Below are 25,206 nucleotides of genomic sequence, written 5' to 3'. Positions count from 1 at the left end.
ATCATGACCAAGAAGCAAGTTGGGTAGGAAAGGGTTTATTCACCATACTGCTGTTCATCACCAAGGAAGTCAGGAGTCAAGCAGGTCAGAAAGCAGGAGCTGATGCAGAAGCCATGGAGGGATGTTCTTTACTGGCTTTCTTCCCCTGGCTTGCTCAGCCTGCTCTCTTATAGAACCAAGACTGCCAGCCCATAGATGGCACCACCCACAAGGGGACCTCCCCTCTCGGTCACTAATTGAGAAAATGCCTTGCAGCTGGATCTCGTGGAGGCATTTCCCCAACTGAAGCTCCTTTCTCTGTGATAACTCCAGCCTGTGTCAAGTTGACACAAAACTAGCCAGTACAGTCCTCAAGCAGCTCTGGGATCTGGTACCCAACATTTAATACCAACACCCTCCACTGTTCCTGAGCCTTGCCTTCAGCCAGTAAGGTGTATCTCCAAGTAAGCTGTTATTTTCCACAGTGAAACTTTACACTTTCTTCATTTCTCTCAAACCACCAACTACTCACCCCCAGGAGATGACAGTGTTCCCTAAACAGAGAAAGTGGAAGAAGCCAGTTCATTCTTACCTCAGGATGCTGCTGCACAGGCTTACCTGCCTCTGCTTCCTCAGAGGCTGCCTTTCCCAGCTGCTGTCATGTGGTCATTTCAAAGACAAAGAAAAGGCCCAACTATGAGACACCAGTCATAGTTTTTGAATGGGGAGAATGACACCATTTTATTGAGGGAAATAAGAAAACAAGTCATACACAATTTGTAACAAATACAACTGTTTGTTCCCTAACCCTGAATAATTACAGTATATACAAATTCCATAAGGCACTGGTTCCCCGATAGAACACAAATGAGTCTTGTTTTGAAACAGACAGAAAAGAACTGCTCCCCCTAAATATTACCAATTTTTCTCTTAAAATCTATGGCATTAGTTTCTAATAACAGTCAGTTCTGTTAAATTGTATCATTTTTGACACAGCCCCTTTCCTTTCCACTCTTTATGGGACTGGGAGTTTCTGAGATGGTGTAACCACCAAAACATGTTCAAGTTAAAAAAAAAATGTATTCTCATTGCCTTTCCATCCCTAAACCAAGAAGTGCGATGAATATGGTTGGCCTGAGGAACATGAAAACTGAAAACGAGTGACTTTTAGGGACTCGTGAGCCTGGACCACACACCAATCGAAATGTGCCAGCGAATTTCCTGGAAGCAAAGTCCAGCATGTCCCCTAAGAAGCTCTCTGTTGGGGGAGTATAAAGAACGGGCAGGAGCGACATCGGGGTGTGCTGTCTGAGTCCTACACACTGTTTAACTGCTTTTCATGTGGGAGTTCGCAATGTACATGCTTCCATAAATAAATATAATCTTCATTTAGGACTTTACCATCCATAATATTTTACTTTCTAATCCACATACTAGAGTTGTGCCAGACTCCAGAATGAACATATTTACATATACATCTGTATTTATATACTATATACACACACACACATCAACCATACACTTGGACACATAAAGCTTATCTAACAATTAATAATTTAGGATTCCTTCAGGGGAGAGAAGTTAGAAGAAAATCTTGCTCTTTGAAACAGTCCTGAGGGTAAGCAGCAGTCAATTATATTATTAATTTGCAGGAAGTTAGAGAAAAAAATAATAATAAAATAAATGTATTTTTCTGAGATGCTAGAAGTTTAAAGGTTATCATGGATTACTGGGAAGTCAACAGGTAGTCCTTAACAACTTAGTTGTATCAATTAGGATTTCATAAGACAGAAGTTATATTCATAAATAAATTATAAATTCTTATTGAAAATTCATAATAACTGAGTGGATCTTTTAAAGGATCTTAATAATTTCAAGAAGTTTATACTGAATAAATAAGGTCAATAATTAGCAAATAAACAGTTGATTTTCCCCAAAGCAAGAAAATGAACCACATAGATGAAATTTTGACACTCAAATTGCTCCCCGTTCTTCCCAGGAACCCTAGAAATCTAGAACACTTTAAATCATCAACAGCTTCCTCACAAAACATTCTGATTTAAATTTGCGCACATTTTAAAATCTACCAATAAGAAAATACAGTTTGACCCAAGAGGTCCCCACAACCTCACTTAAACCTAAGAAAAACCCAGAAAATAAAAATCAAAATGTACCCACTAAACTGGCAAAATGCTTCCGTAGGTGTTTACAGATGGATCTGTCTAGAGGCAATAAGGTTTTTCTCCCAGGCTCAGTTGACTGCCATACTTAGACAGAAATAAATGGGAAAACTGTAGCAAATATAATTTAACAGAGAAATGGCTCTTGGATGGCTTAGCTTGCACTGGCCTCAGTAAGAGCAAAATGTGATGACCGTTAAATTAACAACCAGTTTTTATCTTTTCAAATTTAAGAACTGAGTAAATCTATTTTAGTGGAAACTAAATTGTGGCCCTGCAGTACCATACAATGAATTAGAACACAGAGGGATGCTTTTCTTTACAGATTTCCTAAACTCCAGGTACAGCGCAAAGACACTGAGCTCCAGGACTTTTTTCCAGATGAACGTCTACTCCAGAAAAGGGGCAAGACATTTCCTCATTTCTCATGTAGCTGTCAATTTTTCCTAAGGTCTCCATCTTTCAAGCGCCCAGTGGTGAGATGCATAGGAAAACACTGCCCCCTGGAGGAATCTGGGAGGAATGTCACTTTCTAAGGCATAGGACGTACTTCCACTTTTCTTAATAACAAGTACGAAATTTCTAACCTTTATGGAAGAAACACAGTAAGGAACTATGTGAAGAAAGTTGAGAGGGCCGTGTGCCATTTTACACTTTATTTTCGTACCGTTTCTAAGGAATACTGGTCGTATGAGTGATTTCGCACAGAGAGTCAAAAGTTAAGACCTCCCAGGACTGAATCACAAGATGTTTTGTGTACGTTCTATACTAGAGAAACAGAATAAATTAGGAGTGAAATGCACATGAGAGTAAATGAATTGTAAGGTGTAAAATGTCCACATAAGAGGCCCATACAAGACCCATATATCTACTCTAGAAGAAATCACAACAGCCATGATGTTTGATGACCTCATCAACTTTCCTCTTCTTATTTTTAATTTAAAGTGTAGGGACATTAACCTGACAGATCAGATGTTTCCTCTCTGTCTCTGAAGTCAGAGATTTAGACAACACGACAACATAAAACTATACATATCTATACAAACTGTGACGTGCACACTTCTTTCCTGTGTTGTTGTGATGGGTTCTTATGCACATAGAAGGATCAAGCCACGTATCTGCTGCTCCTTCAGCCTCTGCTCTGCCTCACTGACACGTCTTCCTTATAATACACGCCCAAATCACTTCCATTTTTAAATCCCCTTGTCTCTCTCTACTACATTCCTGACAGTTTTATTTAATATTGATCTTCCGATTTATGCGCACAAAAGCAGGCATGTGTCGATTCTCAGCTCATGAGAAAGCTTTGCTGGTGTTTAATGCAAGTGGGGAGGAGACATTGCCTGAAAGAGCTGCCTAACACACTCAGCAGCAGGAGTGGCTCTGAAGAACCCACCAACACATAATCCTACCAGTGACACCAACCCTTCATTTGTTTCACACTGGCTGAAGCTGCAGGAGGAGTCCAAGCTGTGGTCCCAGGCAGGTGGGACTTGTATGTGTGCGCATTCACTCTGCACTGGCGGCCCAGAGCAGGGCTGGCCCAAACAGTCTGAGGTGTGTTGGGCAGTAAGTTAAATTCTAATTTATGTTCACAGGCTTTTCTGTTTTCTAGAGTGCAAGAGTATTTTGCCAATGGAGAAAACATTTTGACTTCCAGGAACATTTCTAGGAAGACCTTTTGTTATTATTTAAACTATAGCTGTATAAACCTTCAAACATCTACAATATTTGTTTTATTTTGGTAAAAATTAAAGTATCTTTCTTTTTTAAAAAAAAACGGTAATTCAAAATACAGGGCTTTCTTAGAAAGCAACATGCATCATATCTTGAACAAGTTACCCAAACAGTTCCCCCTCCTCAGAAAGCCATGATGAATCCGTGTTTCTGGGTTCCTCTGTGTCTGTCCACCTTGCTCTCTTCGAGGAAAGTCTGAACTCACTGGGCAGTAGGCTAACGTTCAAGGCTTGGACTAAAGATGCTTCTGTGAAATTCTTGCTCTGTCCACAAGTATCTGACGTCAGAGTTTAATGTCCTGGGACTCTGACATTTTGGCAAGGGTTTTCTTAACTCTCAGGGCCGTCAGCCTGGAGGCAGGATTCTGTGCCCAGCACTCTGTCATAAGCTTCCCCATCTGCCTGAGACACTGAAAGAGAAAGAACGTTGGAGTGAAGTCAGAGACAGGTACTCTTTACAGGGCACGCAGTTTGGCTTTTAGCTGGTTGGTGGAAGCTATTTTTAAGGCACCAGTAAAGTATGAACACTGAATTTCACGTGAACGGATCACGACTCCCACAGACTCTCACATCTCCCTGGTGACAAGAGAAGACAAGAGGCTTCGAGGAAAGAGAAGAATGACTTTAACGACAGTGGTAAACAAACATGATACTCAGTGGGTCTGAATTCTCCTCTCTAGATTGTTTACAACACATTATGTATTTCAATATTTTGTCTAATTCTGTACTGCTCAAAGAAACATGGTATTTCTAAATCATGCCAGTCTGCTCTAGCAGTAGCACAAGGCTGTACCACTTAACAAGTTTAATGGCCTGTGGATAGGTTTGCTAAATCTTTCTCCTGGATTTACCTATGGTCCACCAATTGTTCTTGCTGCAAGGCACACTCTTGCTTCATTAAAAATCATCAGTGAAGAGCTTTCAAATGATCCCAATACCCACAGTCTACCACAGCAGAATATAACTCCAGCACCTCGAAATGTTCTCTGCATGGCTTCTTAGAAAGCATATACTAAGCAGCAATGCAAGAACTACACACCAGGCCAATGACACAGTTGACGGAATTTATATGGACACTGCCTTTATGAACAGTGCTATGTGCACCTGCCTTTGGTGGGCCCAGAATGTGCTTTAACTCCTCCTGAACTGTCCGACATGCCAGAGACTCGGTTGTGGGAGAGTGAATGCGGGAAGGTATATGGAGAGACACTGGAGCAGAAAGTAAGTCCAGGTCTGTTCACTTTATCCAGCCTGGCAACAGCCTGCCTTTCCCACTTATTTGGGCTTTGCATATAAACCCTTACAATAAACAGATTTGTGATTTTGAGCAAATATATATTAAACACCTAAAATGTATTTATATATTTATAAACATAAACATATACACACAAGTATAAATATATAATATATGTGTATATATGTATATATACGCACTATACAATTTGATAACCAACTAGGGGGCTCTTCCCTGAGAAAGACTATTTCCCACTCTCATGGACAGTCCTAAACTCATACACATACATGTAACTTTATTCAGCCTGAGCAGGTTGTATTTATATAGTTAGGAATACATATACAAGTATATGTGTGTGTGTGTGTGTGTGTGTGTGTGTGTGTGTGTGTGTGTGTAAAACAATAATTTGAAAAATGGAGGCTATGGATTTGAGAAAGATCACAGGGTTCACGTGAAGGGTCTGGGGAGAAAAAGAAAACAGGGAAATAATAAAATTATATTTCAATTTTCAAAACTTAAAAATATTTCTGTTTTAATTGTGTGTTTTGTATGTGCATGTGTGAGTGCACATATCTATGAGTTCAGGAACCCAGAGATGTCAGAAGAGGGCACCATGTTGCCTAGAGCTACAGTTACAGGAGGTTGTAAGCAGAGAAACAAAATCAGGTCCACTTCAGACAGAGTGCACCCTCTTAACCAACAAGCCTTCTCTCTCACCCCAAGGCCTAATGCTGATGAAGAGGCCAGTACCCTGAGGTAGGTTAGCAGAGGGCACCTGTGTTATGTCACAGTCTAGAAACTCTAGCCTTCTCTTGTTTACCAAGTTCTGGAAAGAAGGGTTTGAACTTCTTATAGAGAAAAACAACAAAACAAACAAACAAAACAAACAGAACAAATAAATAAATAAAACCCACAGTGCTTTAGAAGACACAGCGAGAAGGAAACAATAGCTGTTATGCAAATGTCACATTTGACGTATAAAATAATGTTCTCAGGAGGTTGTGAGCTAGGAAACAAAATCAGGTCCGCTTCAAGTAACGTTACACAGGCTCAATCGTGACCATTCGCTATGTTATGTAATTGACAAAATAAAATCGGAAAAAAAGAGAATAGATTTGCCGCACTACAGATCGTTCTATACAGATACCACAATGAGACAGCACTGCTGTCACCATCAAAATGAATTTCAGTGATGCATATTACAATTTTTGACAAAACAGAAGCATTTTTAGAAGTCAGCCATACCTTCCCTAAAGCCTAGCCTTACCTCATCACTGCTCCATCGATTGGGGAATGAAGGCCGTAACTTCTTCATGCACACAATTTCTCTCATGTCCTCATAAGAAGGGTCACTGGGCACCAGGTCGTGATAGGGAAGCTGGTATTCTTCCACTATACCTGAAGATGTGTTTATTAATTATATTATTTTCTATGAACTGGTAAAAATATGCCTAACATACAAATTTCCTCAATTTAAAAAATCTATTGCTCTTAAACACGGGTTCTGATTAGCAACAAAGCAAGTCTTGAAAAGCATTTACCCAAATGACAATTTGATTTACAAAAAATTACTAGAGATCCCAGTGCTTCATCCTATCATAGGTCCTCTCCTGGTTACATTCCAAAGGCTGGTAAAACAAGCATCTTCAATTTCTATGAGCTAGATATATTTTACAAGTCCATGTTAAGTCTCCATGTAAAACTAGAAGACATGTCTTGAATCAATGCCAAATCGGATGTAACTGCTTCTATTGCTGGCATGTGAGACCGAGAGCATCGGCAGTTTGGAAGAGTATCCTACTTAAGCAAATGTGAGATTCATTTATTTGTGTTTAGTTATGAGAAGTTTTGCACATTCAATATTGAAAAGTTGTATAGTCAAAAATACTAGCCATGATTCATCTGAGGTTTGAAAATTATCTGATTTTCATTTTCTTCTTTAAATTTTCCATATCTCATCCAGTCTAATAGCTCATTTTAATTCTAAATAACCCTTGTCCTCAAGTGATGGAGAGGGTTCCTGGGTAATCTCCCAGACTCCACCCCCTTTTGTAGGAATGCTGTCACCTTTATCAGAACATTGGGAAAACATCCGGTTATAAGATCAGCTGTCACAGCATTAAATTCAGTAGGATGATGGTTTATACCTATCAGTACTAGGGAACCTGAGAGAGAAAGATGACAGGTCCGAGTTCAAATCCAGGCAGGACTACATTGATAGTGGTGCAGTGCAGCCAATCTGGACTCCAGAGTGAAATTCTATCTCAAAACCAAACACCAGCTATAATCATTTTTCACTGAGGATTTATTCAGACAAAAATCTAGGGTTTGTGTTATATTCTTTTTTTGTAAATTCAAACTCATGTAAATTCAAACTCATATAAAATATAAGGGACCCAATGATTCAAAACTTTTCTTTGAGCAGTTCATATTCATTGCCTGTTTGTCATTTGTGAACAGGCTATGACTGCATTGCATTATTACTTGTATTATCTGTGTTTGTTATTCTTCAACTGGGATTCACTGTACTCTCAGTACATAAGTAATGAAATACTGGGCCCAGCTTATAGCAGACTTCACTTCATTTGAGCATTTGCTTTCTAACTCTAGAGACACTGACCCAAATACATCTTGACAGTAAAGCCTGTCTGTCTCTAGTTAATTCATTACATGGATGGACTGAGGGATGGTAAGGCAAGCTAGGTGTACAAACCACATGAGACATAAGATATAACCGAAGAGATGAGTGAATGCTTGCAGCCACTTGCTGCTTCTGTGGAGGATCAGAATTTGGTTCCTAAAATGTACGCCAAGCAGCTGGCCTTACTAGGAATTCTTATGCTTATGGGAAAATGATCATGAACAATAACACAATTTTTATGTTTTAACTTCATTTAACTTTTCATTTTAACAGAAAGGAGAAGGAACAAGGGAAGGAAGGAAGGAAGGAAGGAAGGAAGGAAGGAAATAAATAAATAAATAAATGAGTGTTCAGGAATGGGTGCTCCACTCTCCTGTGTCTCCAGGTTACCTCTGCAGAGGAAGGATGGAGATTGCAGCAGGGGGTTGGGATGGGTGAGGAGAAGCTGGAAGGGGTAGGAGAGGGTGTGGGAGTAACTACTGGTGAACTTTTAAGGGAAGTGAGATGGTAGAACAAGAGGCAGAGGGTGTCACGTGACAAGCCAGGGGAAGCAGGCAGAGAATCTGGAAGAGCACATTCACTGGCCCTAGAACGAGAGGAGGCAGCCAGCAGAGGAGGTTCTAATATGTCAAGTATTTCCTGGAAGGATTATGACTACATCAACAGAAATGAAGGCGAGGAAGGAAAGAAAATGTGATATTGTGCATAAGGTGCCAACTTTAATCCTTTCTGATCAGAACGGATTTGCAAACATCTCCTGTGAGTAGCTTTTCAAAGATGTTTCGTTATTACCTCCAGAAACACATCTCCTTGCAATCTCCCAGAGGATGAGTCCAAAGCTGTACATGTCAGCCATAATGTAGGACTGGAAATGGTTTCTATTCAAGCTCTCGTCCAGCACTTCTGGAGGCATATAGCGCTTGGTGCCAACCCGGGTGTTGGGTGGGATGTCAACTTCATTTGTGTCACTAAGGGAAAGAAGACGAGCCATTGTCAGCACTGGAGATGCTGCTGTGGCTCTCTGGGCGAGCTTGTCACTGGCAACTCAAAGAGAAAAGCTTTCAGGGAACAAAACATTTCCGCATAAAAACATTTCTTGTCAAAAGCTAAACTTCTGCAGATTAAACATCCAGACCATGTGTAAGTAAATAAGAATGAAGCCCCAGTGTATAAAATTATATTACTACAGAATTAAATTTAAACTGTCAATTATTGCTAAATATCTAATAGAAAGCTATGCATAGTAGTTCACGTATGCGATCGAAACCTTTGGAATGCAGAGACAGAGTATAAGGAGTTCAAGACCAGCCTCAACTGTGTAATGAATTTGAGGTATGAAACCTGTCTCAGAACACAAAATAAGCAATATCAGGAAAATATCTAAAAAGTATCTTTTTCTCTTCATTAAATATAATTGATTTGCTCTTTTAACTGGGAAGTACATACCAAGTTGGCTAAAATGTCTTAGGAATATTTATAAGGGAGAAAAGTATGCCAGCAACCTATTTAAAGGGCAGCTAGAAATTAATGGAAAAACACCGCCCAACACACTGTATGAAACTGATACTTCCCAAAGCACCAGTAAAGAGGAGCTCCTCTCCTCCTACTACACCTACAAAGGCGGTATTCTATTGACAGCTATCTGAGCATGTTACAATATATCATTTTTAATTATTAGAAGAATGCAGTGCCCATCCCAATTATGGAGTCTTAGGTTCTAGACTCACAAAAATAATATAGGAAAAAGGATAATTATTGGCTCTAAATATATTCAAGAATATATACTGAGAAAGGAAAACAAGAATCATCTTAGACTAGGACATCCAAGAAAGTATCAGGAAAACTGGAGATCCATCGTGGCTCCGGTTGATGGAGATTTTTTGACAGCTCAATTCTTAGATCCTTTGTGTCTTTTGGAAACTGAGAGGCCAGGCAGTGTTTGGGGAATGTGTGGTAAAGCTACCTACCTCTCTGGGGGAGATTTGAAAGGTAACTGCTACCAAATGACACTAGTAAGACTTGTTCCTTCTCTAAACACTTTCCCTCTCAACTAATGCAAGAGAAATGACCAAGGTTTTCAAGATCTATCAACTGCAAAGACAGCAGTCCCCCTCCCACATGCACAGTTATGAAGGCCATTCCACCTCCCTTTCCTTTGCCAATAGTATCTGAAGAGCATCTTCCCTATGAGTAGCAGCAAACATGTTCCACTAGAAGAATCGGGCAATGTAAAGATTTTTAGCTCCTGAATATGTGCCATAGTTATGTGGTGTGGCCCTAAGGACAAATGCCTGTTTGTCTTCACTCATCACATAAGTAGGGGGAGGGGGAGTGAAGTGGGAAGGACAAAGCCTGCTGAGAGCAGCACTTAAAGAGAAATCTAAAGCTGCTATATAAAATACATAAAATGAAGCTGATCTGCCTAGACAGATAGATCGCATTGTTTTGGACAAATTGATTTTGTAAAAGATTATTATTAACCTAATAGGAAATGTCTCAAGTACTACATTTAGAAAAACAAAGAAGCTCATTATAGGAAACTCCTGGATTCTACCAGGTTTCTTATTCTCTAAGATAGGATAAGATCAGACCAGATGAGATAAATAGCATGAGATGAGATGAGATGAGATGAGATGAGATGAGATGAGATGAGATGAGATGAGATGAGATGGCATCCCTCCCAAGCATGATCTGAACAGGAAGATAGCAAGAAACATGAAAACCTGGGCAGTCAATGAAGCCTCAACCATACACAAAGAGCTACATAGGAACTTAGTAAAGCTGGAAGCAGAAGAGGTGGTTCTCAGGGCAGAGCACACCAATTGTTCATCTAATTCAAACTGTCAGTCCTGAAAGCACACATACAGGTAACATTACATGAACTCAAAGGTTATATTAGGAATATATATCTATATACAAATACTCACAAGCAGTAGTTTTTCTACTTCTTTTTTAGCCTAAGAATTTGGAGGAGAGTGGCTAGGTATGTAGGAAGGTTTGAAAGGAGGCAAGAAGGGAGAAATGCTGCAATTAAATTATAATCTCAAAAATAAAAAGGAAGTAATTAAGGGACTTCTCTTTGACTCTCAGTAGTATCATACTTGTTCTCAAGTAACAGCAGAGATAAAAATGAGCTTCTATTAATCTTTAAGACAAAAAATGGAAATTAAATTGAATATGGGTATACAAGAATAAAGGAAGAAAGTGAATTCAGAAGTTGTCAGGCTTATAAGAGGGTAGAGAGAGGTTCACGGAAGAAAATCAACGAGAAAGAAAGGAGCAGAGCGGTTGAGGATCTTCAGCCTATTCCAGCCTCCTCCTCTATGCAGGAGTGCAAAACAATGAGTCAAAGTTGGCACAAAAAAAACATATACTATGAAACATGCACAGAGAAGGAGAGAGTAACTCCAACCCCACAGAGCCTATGCAGATGCTGGAAGGGCCACACAAGTGAATTACCAAATCATAAAAAAGCAATAAAATGGGGGAAGCAAAAAAGATTATATTCCACATCTTATTTCTGTTGAAAATACTAAAGAAAAGGAAGCAAGCTGTTATCATCTGTTAATATTCAACTGTAATGAGTATATAATAGATCATAAATAAAATGTATATAAATATACGTTACTATATATACACAAGTATACTTAATATAACCTGGCAGGATCAATGGCTGGAAAGTATATATTTCAAGGACTGAGGAAAGCTACAGGCATAAGACCATGAAATTAAAAAGTCATTTACAAACTATATAAAATTAGCAAGAACTCAAAATATTCTGTCATATATGTGGGTGCTGCTTTGAATATCAAGGAAATATGAGGTCTTTATCTTTCCCATAGACAATGCGGGGATGTCGTCTTTATTTTTCCTGTGGAAAAGAGTCAGGATTAATAATCAGAGCCTGGTGGCAGAGGTGGAAGCTCTAGAGAATTACAGGAACAGATTGTCTCCTTCAATTATAATTTCATAATTAATATTCCCACGAGACCTAACCACGCTTTTGTTCTTCTTAGTCTGTGTACCAAGGGGTTATAAACTTAAGTAGAATTAGAAAACACGTGTAATTTGAAGATTAATAATGCCAGTGCTAAAATCACAGATCTCATCTTAAAGGGAACAGGGAGTGGTTTATTCTGGAACTATTTTGAGGAAACAAAGACTTAATCTAATCCCAAATTTCATGTTCCAATGTACAAGTGGTTTCATAAAAGTGTTATAGTATTTGTAGAACAAAGAAAGGCATACATAATACAGGCAAGTTTAAAATCCATTGGCAAGTATATCCAAGAGGGAGTTACAGACAGCAAGATGGGGTAAGCTTTCCTATAGGTGTGTGAGAAATATAAAGAGGGGATACCAGAGAAGAAACAGGCTCCTGAGAACCCTGACAGGTTGGGGCAGACAAGAATGCAGAGGGTAAAGGCTCAAATTGTTAATAGGAAAAGGAGCTATATGCTAGGTGGACACCTTGGAAAGGCCAGAGATCCAGAAAACCCCAGAGGCCAACACAGGGACCCACAGTAAGATTGAGAGTAAGATCTAATTTAAATACAGAGTCAAGGATATGCTTACTAGTGAAGAAGTAACAAAATTCTAGGCCTTTAGGTCGAGGCTTGGGAATGTAACCTTTGTGACTCTTTGCTCCAAGGTATGCTAATCATACCTTGATAGCGACATTCCTTCCTCCACCTACCTGCTTCCTGAGTTCAAAGAGTGTTCATTCAAAGAAAGTCACCCTGACCAACACCGGAAACTGCCATGCAAATGTGCTATTGTTAGGGGCTCTTAGAAACTGAGAGTTAACCAAAACAATTACCAGGTATTCTCTGTGACTCTTGTGACTTTACACTTCCTTATGACTCTTAACTGGTATCTTTGGTATTTTTCCAACAACGCCCTCCCCACTTCCTTGAGTTGTGGTTTCTTCCTTTAAATACCCCCTTACTCAGCTACTCGGCGCGCCATAGTCCTCTACCCCTGCGTGGTGTATGACCATGGGCCCGAGAACGCTCTCGAATAAAAATCCTCTTGCAGTTGCAGCAAGACCGTTTCTTGTGGGTGATTTTGGGGTGTCGCCTCTCCTGAGTCAGAACGTGGGGGAGTCCTCACGTTGTGGGTCTTTCACTAGTAACTCTTCAAGGTGTGGTTCTCACCAACTACTGACTCATCCCGGGCCTGGACTACATGCTGACAAAGAGTTAAAATCTTTGACTTCACTTTGTGCAGGCCAAATTCTCCTCTGGCTGTGGCCATTCTCTCTACCCAGCATGAGACTCCCAGAGAAATCCCCATTTCTTTGGAGTCCATTGTTTCAATATTCTGATAGGTTTAGAGATGCAAATTTCTCAGAGCTTCCCCTTGAGATGGATCCCAAGAAATGTGTGTTTCTAAGACCCCCAAGAATCTCTTAGCACTGAGCCACCAACCAGGCAGCAGACACTAGCTGGGCTGAGGCCCCAGACACACTGCAGAGGACTGCCTCCGTGAGAGAAGATGCACCTAACCCTGGAGAGAGTTGAAGCCCCTGGGAAAAGGGAGGCTTTGCAGGGTAGGGTAGGGTAGGATGGGGTGCATCCTCATGGAGACAGTGAAGGAGGAATGGGATGAGGAACTAGGTAGACTGGGATAATGACTGGATTGTAAGAAAAGATTAAAGATAATTTAAAAAATAAAAATAGAAACACAAATGTCTTTTAGGAAGAGCTGCATTTCTGCCAGCCATTTTACAATTTCTCACTTACTGCTTTAATACTTCTGATGGGATATATAATGCCTTCTTGTATTTGAACTTCAAACTGCAATGCCAAGCCTGTATCTCTGACCTGTCACTAGCTAGCAGAAAAAAAAAAAATCAGAGATTCAGAGGGATGGATGGCAAAGGGCTTCCTAACTGTCTGAGATCAAATGATTTTTCTAGCCCAGCCCAGGACGATATACAGTAAGTATGAATTCTCCTGGCTACTGCTTCTAGTAGGAATGATGCCAAGTGGGAATAACTTGATATAATGTGTGTGCATGACAGAGACACAGAGAAGAAAGGCAATGATAGATAGGAGCAGTGCAGTGAGGCTACCCTATCCCCCAAAGGTGCCAGGCAGGACTGTGCCAAGAGGGGAGCAAGGGAACTACACATTGAAGTGCAAATTTCTGACTTCTTTGGAGACTCACGTTTTTTCTGAAAACTGTCTTATGAGAGGATGCTTTTTATGAAGCAGACACGTGGGAGGATGTTTTGCGGAGAAGAGACATGTGGTGTTTTCCTAGAAGCAGCCTGGAAAAATGGCATGTGATGCCTTGCTAGAGTAGATACTTGAGAGAACACGTGATGTTTGGAAAGAGTATAAATATAACCCAATAGACAGTGGACGACACTGTGTGGTATTGCTTTGTCTTGACACTCTTTGCTGGTCATTTGTCATGACTTTATAGAGAGAAACACACTAAAGGATTTCGGGTGGTATCCCAAGGGCTTCTTGCTACTTCCATGGACTATGGCGGATTGGCAGAGCCTCATGTTTCTTCTGAATGGAATGCTTGGTGCTCATTCATAAATGGTGTTTGTGAGTGGATCAAGGTAGCACTGCTGATTCACGTGAACTGGATTACTAATATCCTGACAACACAAATTGGACTTGCTCCAAAGACTTATTTCTAAGCAGGTCCACACCGTCCTTTGCCCTATTAACCTTTCCTTTCCATTACCTCTGGTGGGTGGTGGGTTAGAAGAGAGGCTGAAGTATTTAAGTACACTTATTAAAGTAGGATTTGAAAAATAGAAGCCTACAATTCACACAGCTGGGAAATGCATGTTTGCACCAGCTTCATTCACAACCCTGTCACATGGGGAAAATAAAGTTTGAACTTTTACCTGGCCTCATTCCCTCAGGGAAGCCAGAGTGCTCTTTTATCCAAGCTGATTCAATCCCTAGTTATACCACCTGCCGAGCATCACTGAATACCCACAGACCAAGTTAGTAGCCTGTGTCCTATATGCTCAGTGTACTGCTTAAGCTCAGTAGTTTGAAAGTGGAGAATAAGGGGGTTTAAAACAATACCTCTGCTAGCCTTATTATGCATTGTATCTCCTGTATTGATTAAGCTTTCCAACCGCAAATCTGCACCAGGAATTCTGGCAAGAAGAGTTAGTAATGGAAAGTTTGACCTTGTAGCTTAGCATAGAGTACATTCACCAGGGCAACCAATGCTGGACATGCGTTTCCTTAAGGGCATGAGTAGAACCCACTGTGGAAATGAGAGTCTATCAGGAACAGAGTAAAGCAGTAGGGGCCCTACTTCCTAGCTTCTGCACCTCAGGGTGGGCCTCCTGCTGGAAACCGCTGATGCCCAAGACAGAGGAAAGAAGGAGAGAAGTCAGGATAAGAGAAAGCTAGCAGACAGAGAAAGACAGGACTTAAACACTGAGCCTCTTGGATGGATAAGCTTTTGAAAACTAAACATAGCTCTTTCAAAAAAAAAAACACATTAAAGAACTGTGAAAAGACAATGTATAAATGGGGTGCTGGATAGGTAAGACATAAAATTGATGTTTGCAACTATAAACAGTATACTATAGGGAATAGTAAAGCTCTTGTCATGTTAGACATATTGGAGGTGTGATATGCAGAGCTTACCAGGTGTGTGCACACATCATCTGTGTCTGCTGAATTATTTGCCGAGTGGCTGTGGAATCAACTTACTCAGCTGACCTCGGCACAGTCCTTAGCTCCCTGGGCACAGAATATTTTCTGTTGTCCCGTTCACCAGGGCTCAATGTTTGTGATGGCCAGTCGCTGCTTACTAACGAAATGACAGGATCTCAAATGGCCCAGGAGGAAAACTTCTCGGCATGTCTATGAGGAAGCTTCTAGAGTGGGTGGATCAAGGTGAGATGACAATATTGCAAAACAATATCACAAAACTCAAATTCCTAAGAATCCCACATATGCCAGAACTTCAGTACTAAATCTCTTTCATCAAAGATGGAGACACCTGCAAAAACATTAACTAGGAATATTGACGTCATCCCTAATGAGCTTAGCTCTATGAATTTAATGTTTGTATTTCAAAAGGTACAGTAAATACGTATGTATCAAAAGCAGCGCAGAAATTGACATCAGAAGGAGTCAGGAAATCTAGTTTCTGCTAAGTGGAGCCAGTCCTTTTCTGCATTTGGACAATTCACCATCAGTGGGGAGAGCTATAAAACCATCCAGTCTTGTCACTGTACGTCTGCTGTTTAAGATTCGACCCCTGAGATGCCCTGATCCAGGATTTATGTCTCCTACAGAAAGTGTTTTATTTGAACAGTGAGGTACCAGAAAGCTGCTTGAGTGAGAGAGCCCCGAAAGCTGCGTGCATTCCTTCAGAGCACTTCACATGGCCTTGCCTTCCCCTCTCTGGGGACAGCAGGGATCTCCTGACATCACCTGGATTAAACCTCATTTGAGCAGGAAATGTATCCTCGGAAGGAGCCAAGGAGAGCAAAAGTGTTGTGTGCACAGAAGGTCCCTAGGGTCCCAGTGGTGCTCTCTGTGATTCTCGAGTTCCCTGGGAACCGTCCAGAAATTACCTAAGAGACAATTACCACCTATGCAGGCAAGATTAAGTTCTTACAGAAAACTCAAATATGGACATGGGTTAGCTATGATTCCATCTGAAACAGAGCACCCTATACAGCTGCACGCGCACAGACACACAACGTAAATCATCACAAAGGGTAAAAATCAGAGAAGCGGGTAAAGCAAGGCTTAAAATCTGGGATAAAAATGGAAGATGTCAAACCTCTGACACAAAGGAGATAAAAATGTGTGAAATTACCCAATACAACCTCTATCTGGAAAGAAAAGTGAGTTGGTGAAGCCAGCATCCTCACCCCTCTCCTCCTCTGACGAATAGGACATTGTACACCGAAGATATCCCAACTTATCCTTTAGGAGTCTCCTTTTCCTAGAGCCAGGATTCACAGTAAACCTGTGAGATCATTTCATTCATTCCCCTTAAGCAGAAGTAAACTTCAGAAATGAAAACTCACTTTAATTAAAACCCCCAAGGAAGGTGTTGGCTCACCTTTCTTGTCCCTGCATTTGCTGAACTAAAACAGTAGTAATATTTGTTATTTGTAACTAGGTCAAGTTGAAAGAGATTCACACTATGGATTTGACATAACTTTTGCTCTCAAGGTACCAAAGAGTATCCAGAGAGTGGAGTCATATTTGAACACAATGGTAACTAAAGACAGACACTGTCCATTAAATTATTATAGGACGCAGAAGGTGGTGTCTTTATTCACAGGTGTCTATATATTCTATATATCATATATGCATATGATGAGAGATGATTCTGATATTCCTGAAGTGCACATGGAAAGGCCGGAATGGTCCAAGCCTCTAGGGTCTTTAGGAGCGAAAGCAAGGCATTAGCTACCATTGGCTATACAGGGAGAACACAAAACCATTCAATATTACAAAAGAAAGACAAATAAGAAAGTGGGTACAATATAAAGTTATGAAGAATGTATCAATCCCCTGCAACTAGGACAACATGCTGTTCTCCCTGGTGAGAACAAATGTAATTTGATTACCCAGTGTGTAAAGCAGAAGGCACCTCCAGAATCAAGGCAAGATACCGAGAATGGAAGATGGACAGACCCGTGCTCTGTTTACTCTCTACCAGGAGGGAGAGTTAAGAAGCCAGGAATCACCGCACTGGTATGAGAAATGACACTTTGTACAGGGCCATTAGTGACTACCAACAGTTGTCCCTTTACTCTGGAGACTGGTGGTGGTTAACCAGAGAAGGGGAGGCAAGCTATAGAGATGATAAGTAAAGCACTCTGGAAGCTCTTGTGGGTGTGGGAAGCAGAATGTGTTCAGAATGGACAGGGCAAAGGTAAGCAGCTTGGGGGAATGAATCTCAAGAATGGGGCCAAGGTCATAAAGAGTTCACCGCAGCAAGAGACTTTAACTACATTTTAACCCAAGGCCATGAGAAAATATGAAATTAGGATGACATCCAAATTGCACTTCAAGAGTATAAATTCTGCAGCAAAGTATAAATTCTGAAGAAGAGTCTGGAAAGCAGAAATACAGAAAGGAAGCAATTGCTCAAGGTTTTCCCCGAGGATCTAGATGATATAGTATCATGAAGGAAACCTACTGAGGTAAAGTATGAGTTTCATGAAGATAAAACTCATCCAACTGGGCAAATCAAAAATTAGACACTATGTTTTAACCTGGTCCAGCCAAACTCAGAGCTGCGAAGGAAGGTGAGAGAAGGCTAGAAATCTCACAAGCAGAAATAGTCAAAGATGAAGGAGAGAGAGAGAAGGAGAAGCCTGAAGGACATTGACACACCAGGAACAGTGGTGTCACAATAAGCCAAGGCTTCCGGTGCACATGAGCCAAGGTTTCCAGTGCACACAGCAATGATTTCTCAATAAAGCAGGCCAAGGGAGGGGACAGCAGAGGACAACTGACAAAGACAAGAAAGGCTATTACATCTTGAACTGCTTTGGGGAAATTTAAATAGGAGAGTAGAGTCTGGGAATTAGAGGCACACCAGACAGTTTGCTTATGTTTGTTCCATTGTTGTAGACTAGACTTGAAAAGAATTGCCTTCCCCCACCCCCCCAAAAAAATTCTGAAGAGAAACTAGATTTAATACTTTAAATTACTAAATAGTGTGAGGTTCATGTCTCAAATTTATAGCATAACTCACTGTCATTTAACTTCTCATTTGTCATCTATAATTGGCAAAGACCTCCACTTATCTAAGTTCATTATTAAGTCTCATCTCAGATTTTACATTCAGGAGAAAATGGAAACTCATTAGTCCTTTCTTGTAATCTTCACCCCAGCTCTTCCTCATGCCCTTCTCTACACACTGTTGAATCTTCTTTGGAAGATATTCACAAGTAGGGCCAGAGATATACTAATGGGTCAGCCTAGACTGAGTATTCTATAGGTAGCTAGTTATGCAAAGATTTATTCACCCAAATAAACATTCCTTTCTTTTCAGACTAGAGGAGTCATTTCCTCTCAAGCAGCCCCACCTGCTGTGTCCAACCTCTTCCCATTGCAACAAGATGCTGTAATCTACAAAGTTCACACTAGAGAACTTGGCAACTGAGTTACAAGAATAAAATTGTAATTACAAACAATAATGCTTTCAATTTGGGATTCTGTGTAGGTTACATGGTAGGATGCATGTCTTAGATAAAAGAAGACACACTGATTAAAGAGAAGGAGACAGAGTCCCAGCTCCTGAATGTGAAACCTCCTCACTGTGCAGGGGTTCCAACATACCAAGGAGCCTGCATGTTCTGCACACTGTCACCAGCAAGTTCAAGTATGTGTGCCTTGGGGCAATATTCTCTAACATCACTGGATATCAGCTGCTTTGTTCCCTGGTGTACAGTATTTCACAAACATTTATGAAGTAATCCCTCCTGCACCACAGACAAAACACGGTCTTTGGCACCATTTAGCTGCTCGTTCTTCTCCATTCAGCTGCTGGTTCTTCTTGAATCCTCTCCATGGTTACAAATGTCATGCAGAATTCTGATGCAGTTTCTCAAGGCATTGTCTTAGCTCGGATCTCTGTATCTGTTATAAAACATCACTGACCCAAAGAAACTCCGGAAGGAAAGGGCTTATTCCATCTTATAGTTTGTAAGACTAAACAAAAAAGGCAAAGGCAGGAAAGACAAGGTAGGAACCTGGAAGCAATAATTGAGGCAGAAGCCATGAAAGGATGCTGCTTGCTGCCTTGTTCACTCAGCCTGATTTCTTAGTACCCAAGACCAGGGGTGACACCACCCACAGTGAGCTAGACCCTTCAATATCAATCAATCAAGAAAAAAGAAAAGTAAAAGAATTGGTCCACAAACCAGTCCTGTTGAAACATTTTCTCAATTGAGGTTCCTTCTTCCAAAATAACTGTAGCTTGTGTTAACTTGACACAAAATCGCACGGACATTAACTGCCTCTTTTCTATACAGCTGTGTTGCTGTATAGAATAATTGATAAACCAGGTCACTGATGAGAACAGAAACAAAAGGACTGACCCAAACAAATGGTCTTTACCAAGAAAATCGTGACATGTTTCTCTCCAATAAAGTTGAAATTATGTTGATCAACCACTGAATTATCATAGGACAGAGCTGTGGGAAGTAACTAGAACACTCTAAAATAACCTCTGAATGTGTGTCTGTTGATTCATATACTAACCTAATGAACTTGACAGCCAAGCCCAGGTCTGCTATACAGCAAGTTCCATTTTTCTTCACCAGGATGTTTTTACTTTTCAAGTCTCGATGGGCGATTGCTGGCTTGCCTTGAGTGCTAAAGATCTCCGTGTGTAAATGGCATAGGCCGCTGACAGAGGAGTAGGCTAGCTTCAGCATGGACTTTGCGTCTAAGGTGGTGGATTTCAGATAGTCATAAAGAGAACCGTTTTCATGATAGTCTGTGATGAGGTACAACTGAGTCCAGGACCCAGTCCCTTTGATATCTGCAGCAATGAACCCTGAAAGGAAAAAGAGAAAAAATGAGATTCATGTTTCCCAGACAGAATGAGGTACCGTTCGTATGCTGGAATATTCATCCTTCTTTTCCAGATGTCTTTGATTTAGCATCTTGCCCAGTTTTCTGAATATGCCCTTGATAGTGTTAAAATACTAATACCATGCAGAGGAGATAAAAATTGAAGAGAGAGAGAGCAATATATATATATATATATATATATATATATATATATATATATATAAATGAATAAATAAGAGTTTCGATCTGAAGCCACTCCTTGATCAGTAGTACAGAAATCCTTATGGAATCACAGTTACAAGCATAAAATGTTGAATGGAAGACTTGGTCACTGGCTGAGTCCACTCAGGCAGATCACATCTAGCCTGAGGGAAGGAAAGGGAAATTGATTCTCAGCATTAACTCTTGCTACAAATAAACTCTGCAAATAAATTTTCTATAACTTCTCACAACACTTAAATCCAAATACGCTCCTTCAAATCCCTAAGAAACCTTGAGAAATTCTAGTATTTCGTTTGTACTTCCTGTTTCTGAAGAAAAAAAAATCATTGGAGAGTATAACATTTGCAGCCCCTAACCCATCCACAGAAGTACCTTAGTCATGCCTCCTGTGAGGTCCCCATCAGAGGCTTATGAGCTCTAAGGCTCAGGCCAAAAAGAAAGCTAACATTTGTAACACGTCTAGACAGATGAGTTCATATGCAGATGTGCAGAGAAAGACAGAAGAATGTGAGGAAAGTCCACATACACAGTGTAGACTGTGACTCACCCAGAATATTCTCATGTCGCATCAGGACTGTCTGATATATCTCAGTCTCTCGGAACCAGCTGGCTTCCTCGGTGGTGAAGAACACTTTCACAGCCACCTTTTCTCCACGCCACTTTCCCATCCACACTTCACCATAGCGGCCTTTTCCAATCTGCTTCACCATCTGAATTTGCTTAGCTATTGTCCTTTGGACCTGGTAAGACCCAAACACTTCATTAGTATATTCACAGAACTACACAGCTGTTTAAGCTTTCCTCTGAGCATTAGGGAGCTGGGGAGGGGGGGGAGATAACTACCTATAAAAATATGTAGTCAATGTTATTCCTTATACACACAAGTTATTTGTATTTATTCATTATTACTGTTCTCTTTCAAATGTATTTCAGATGGATGATTGTCTATGTTAAATCATCAAATACTGCTTCCAAGTATTAGATGTTCTATTCTGTCTATTGCAACTTTCATAGAAAAAAAAACTGGTTTCACAATAACTCCTACTTGATAAACCAACGTGTTCCACTGATATAATGATTTATTAAGTATTCTGAAGAAAGTCTTGCCCCCCCCCCACATACACACAAAACAAATCTTGGATCTGTTAAATAAGACAATTATTGGACCCACAAGGAAATTTACAAAACCTCCCTCCTAAGGTAACCAGGCATGATGGTGCACACCTCTAATCCCAGCACTTGGGAGGCATTGGCAGGGCGATCTCTGGGAGTTTCAGGCCAGTCTGATCTACAATGTGAGCTCCAGAACAGCCAGGGCTGTTATACAGAGAAATCCTGTCTCTAAAAACCAAAAATTAAAAAAAAAAAAAAAAAAAAACCAGAAAACAAAACAAAAACAAGCAAACAAAACAACAACAAACTGCTAGAGTGAAGATGAGCAGAAAAAAATAATAAAAGGAAGGGATGGAGGGAATGGAGAACTCATTCGAAACAAAATAAAAAGAAAATGACCAGCCGGGTGTGGTGGCGCATGCCTTTAATCCCAGCACTTGGGAGGCAGAGGCAGGCGGATTTCTGAGTTCGAGGCCAGCCTGGTCTACAAAGTGAGTGCCAGGACAGCCAGGGCTACACAGAGAAACCCTGTCTCGAAAAACCAAAAAAAAAAAAAAAAAGAAAATGACCACTGACTTGAATCCCTTTAGATTATTAGTGACATTTTTAGATCTCTATAATAGTAGAATGCCAAATAGCTACAGGGACTGTTTAAGAAACAGAAACTAAATGCAGACTAAACAAGCATGGTGAGACAGTAGAAAATTGTGAACTTGAAGAGAAAGAGAATACAAAATATAGACAGAAAACAGCAGTTTAAATGGTAGAAGTGGTACAAGAGAGTTAACAAGCTGGAGAGAAAGTTCATTTAATAATTTATAAAAAAATCTGAAGAATTACAAAGAGTTCATAGAAACAAAGGGAAACCTTTGCGTTAAGTGGCACAGAATGTAAGTGACAGTCTGCGTGAGGTACATACCGTCTGTACTGGATCAATGGTTCCCTGGCTAAAAGGACCAACTACTACTGCAGGCGATTCATAGAATCCAGAAAGAACTTGGTTCATCCAAATTGGAAGGTCCACCAGGAAAGTATGTAGAATGTGAGTTGAAGACCATCCTAATCTACATAGTACATGCATGCTAAAAAAATCTTACCATAACAAATACAAACCCCTCTTCGTAGTTATACATCAAAAGCTTTACTTCTTGTTTTTTTTTAATTTCTAGGAATATTCAATTATGATAAAGCAACCCACATGACCACTCCCGTTTCCTAGTCCATGGGCTAGCAGCCTAAATCCCTCCTGCCTGACTCCGTGGCAGATTCGAAGAGTTAGGATATGGATATTATTCTGTAGATCTCTTAGTAAGGATTGTTCTGTGGTTCCAGGATGAGAGATAATATTAATTAAAGATGTCTGAGTTTCTTCCTAGCACTGCTAATGCTATGACCAACAGAAGGAAAGCAGTACTTTCCCTCAAGTAAAATGTCAAAACTGAGAAAACTGCTAGTGGTCCAGGAAGCAGAAAGTGAGGTAGAAACAATCAAACAAGTCAACGCATAAAGCAGTTCTCCCCTCTCAGAGTTAGGCGTTCTCTACGAGATAGGCTCTGTGTCTACTCCCCTTACAAGAAGACAGGAGCATTGAGAGGACTAGACAGCTGAGAGCTAGACACCAAGCAGTTAAGCCGGATACGTAGAAGAAAAATGCCACCATTATTAAAGAAATAGTGTGTCCCGCTTACGGATGCTACAAGCATTGCTCTGTGAATTTCTGAATCCAGCCTGGAAAATGGCTCTGTTACTTTTCTAGAAACAAGATGTCTTCCCTAATGAATGTCCTGATAGCAATGGCAGTGCTACATGGAACAGAAACAGCAGACCTCCAAGATATTCTGCCATTCAGTTAGACTAAGAAATGAAATTTTACTTAGATTTTGAGATTATATCACCAAAGAACCTGAACATATGTGTGAAATTTAAACAAAGATTTCAACTTCTGATATAACCAATGTTTCTGCTCTTTCTGCATACCTGTTTTTAATCTCAATTACATTCATATTTCTTTAAAAAGTTGAGTGCGTGGAGAAATTTTATAACAGTTGCTATAATTTCTATCTTAAGTTTTCCCACAAAGGTCTATTTGTTCAAAGTTTGCTCTCCAGCTTGTTTCAAATGTGAAGAGTTAAGAGATGGAGTCTAGTCAGAGCTCTGTAGGCCATAGGGTATGTGCCCCCAAAGCGGAGTATAGGACTGTCAATTTCTTGTTTCTCGTTCTTTCCAGGAGATGAATAGTTTTGTTCTGCTGTGCACTTTCACCTCAGTGTACAACCACAACCCCAAAGAAAGGGGAGTTGACTAGAAGACAATGCATGTCTCACAATGTATGTGAGCTATGATATTTATGTGGTGGTTCTAAGATACCTTTCAGGAGTGAGTCCTCCCTGCCTTTTTACTGGATCTGGGGATAGAACTCAGAATATTAGTCCTGAGCAGAAGTACTTCTAACTACTGAGCCATCTTGCCAGCCCAATGTTAATACTCTTGATGAAGTCTAGTAAAATCTTTCCCATATATATTTATTCACCAAGTATTTATACCAAGTATTTGTGTATATTTGTGTCTGTGCATGTGTGTATGCACATGAAATCATCTTTTTAGAGTCACAGTTATAGTAATTAAATATCACAGACATTCTTTGTTCATTTTTCTATATTTGAGCTTACAAGGTTAGAGTGTTTGATTGTCTGTGGTTTGATTGTAAGGTCCAAAGGTAGTGAGTGATTCCAAAGAGACGGTATCTTCAAGACACAATGGGACTAAAATACTCATAAATTCACAGAAACTATGGCAGCATGCACAGGGCCAACACAAGTTCAAGCCAGACAAAATCCCAGCACTGATAGGAAGTAGTTGACACAGGATCCCAGCGCCAACCAAGAAACTATTTGCAACTGATACCTACTAGCAAAGGGAAAATTGATCTTTGTCTAATGGCTATCACTGGGTATATGAACCATAGGTAGAGCCTATGCCTCAGAGAGTTGACCAACAAATGAACCAAGTCCATGATTTGTTTGTGTGGGATTTTGTTTTGTTTGTGTATTTTTTATTAATAGGTTTTTGTTGTTGTTCTTTTTTGTTTGTTTGTTTGGTTTGTATTCTGAGCAAGAACAAGAAGAGAAAGAACATGAAGTCTGGTTAGTAGGAAGGTGGGGGAAGATCTTATAGAAGTTATGGGCAGGGGAAACATGATCAAAACAGTAAATTAAATGAAATAAAAATTAAGAATTTCTTGAATTTGAGTTTCTCTAGTAGTTTGCTGCAGTGATAAAAAGCAGAACCAGAGAAAAGCCAGCCATTGGTGGTGGGCTAGGATATAGAATATAGAAACAGAAAGGATCCCTGCAAATGGTAAAAAAAATCTCAAGTTATAACTTTTTATACCAACAACTGAGTGTCCTGTTTAATAGAATAGAGAGACTCTCAGAAGGATAGGCAGTGCAAACAATGGCGTATACTCCATCCCTTAAGGCACATCACTGAAGCTGCAGCATTTGCAGTAAACAGACAATGTTATGATGGAGGCTACCCAGACTCTAAGCTGAGGTAA

The 25,206-nt window shown here is 40.2% G+C and overlaps 1 protein-coding gene across 7 annotated transcripts in view; it reads right to left on the bottom strand.

Moving 5' to 3' along the window:
* Positions 1-709: 709 nt before the first annotated feature.
* Bmpr1b (bone morphogenetic protein receptor type 1B) overlaps positions 710-25,206 on the bottom strand; it is a 335,320-nt gene continuing 310,823 nt past the window's right edge. For all 7 annotated transcript variants that reach the window (XM_085835481.1, XM_085835483.1, XM_085835482.1 and 4 more), the window contains 5 exons: positions 21,085-21,277; positions 20,001-20,298; positions 8,563-8,738; positions 6,397-6,527; positions 710-4,305 (listed from right to left, as the gene is read on the bottom strand). In XM_085835481.1, coding sequence (XP_085691607.1) covers positions 4,180-4,305; positions 6,397-6,527; positions 8,563-8,738; positions 20,001-20,298; positions 21,085-21,277 — 924 coding nt within the window. In that variant the 3' untranslated portion in view covers positions 710-4,179. The remainder of the gene's footprint in view (positions 4,306-6,396; positions 6,528-8,562; positions 8,739-20,000; positions 20,299-21,084; positions 21,278-25,206) is intronic.

The sequence above is a fragment of the Mus caroli genome, unplaced genomic scaffold (genome assembly GCF_978045245.1).
Source record: "Mus caroli unplaced genomic scaffold, Mus_caroli_1 scaffold_3, whole genome shotgun sequence".
NCBI lineage: Eukaryota > Metazoa > Chordata > Mammalia > Rodentia > Muridae > Mus > Mus caroli.
Note: the sequence above shows the minus strand (reverse complement) of the source record. Positions and strands in the feature narration are given on the sequence as shown.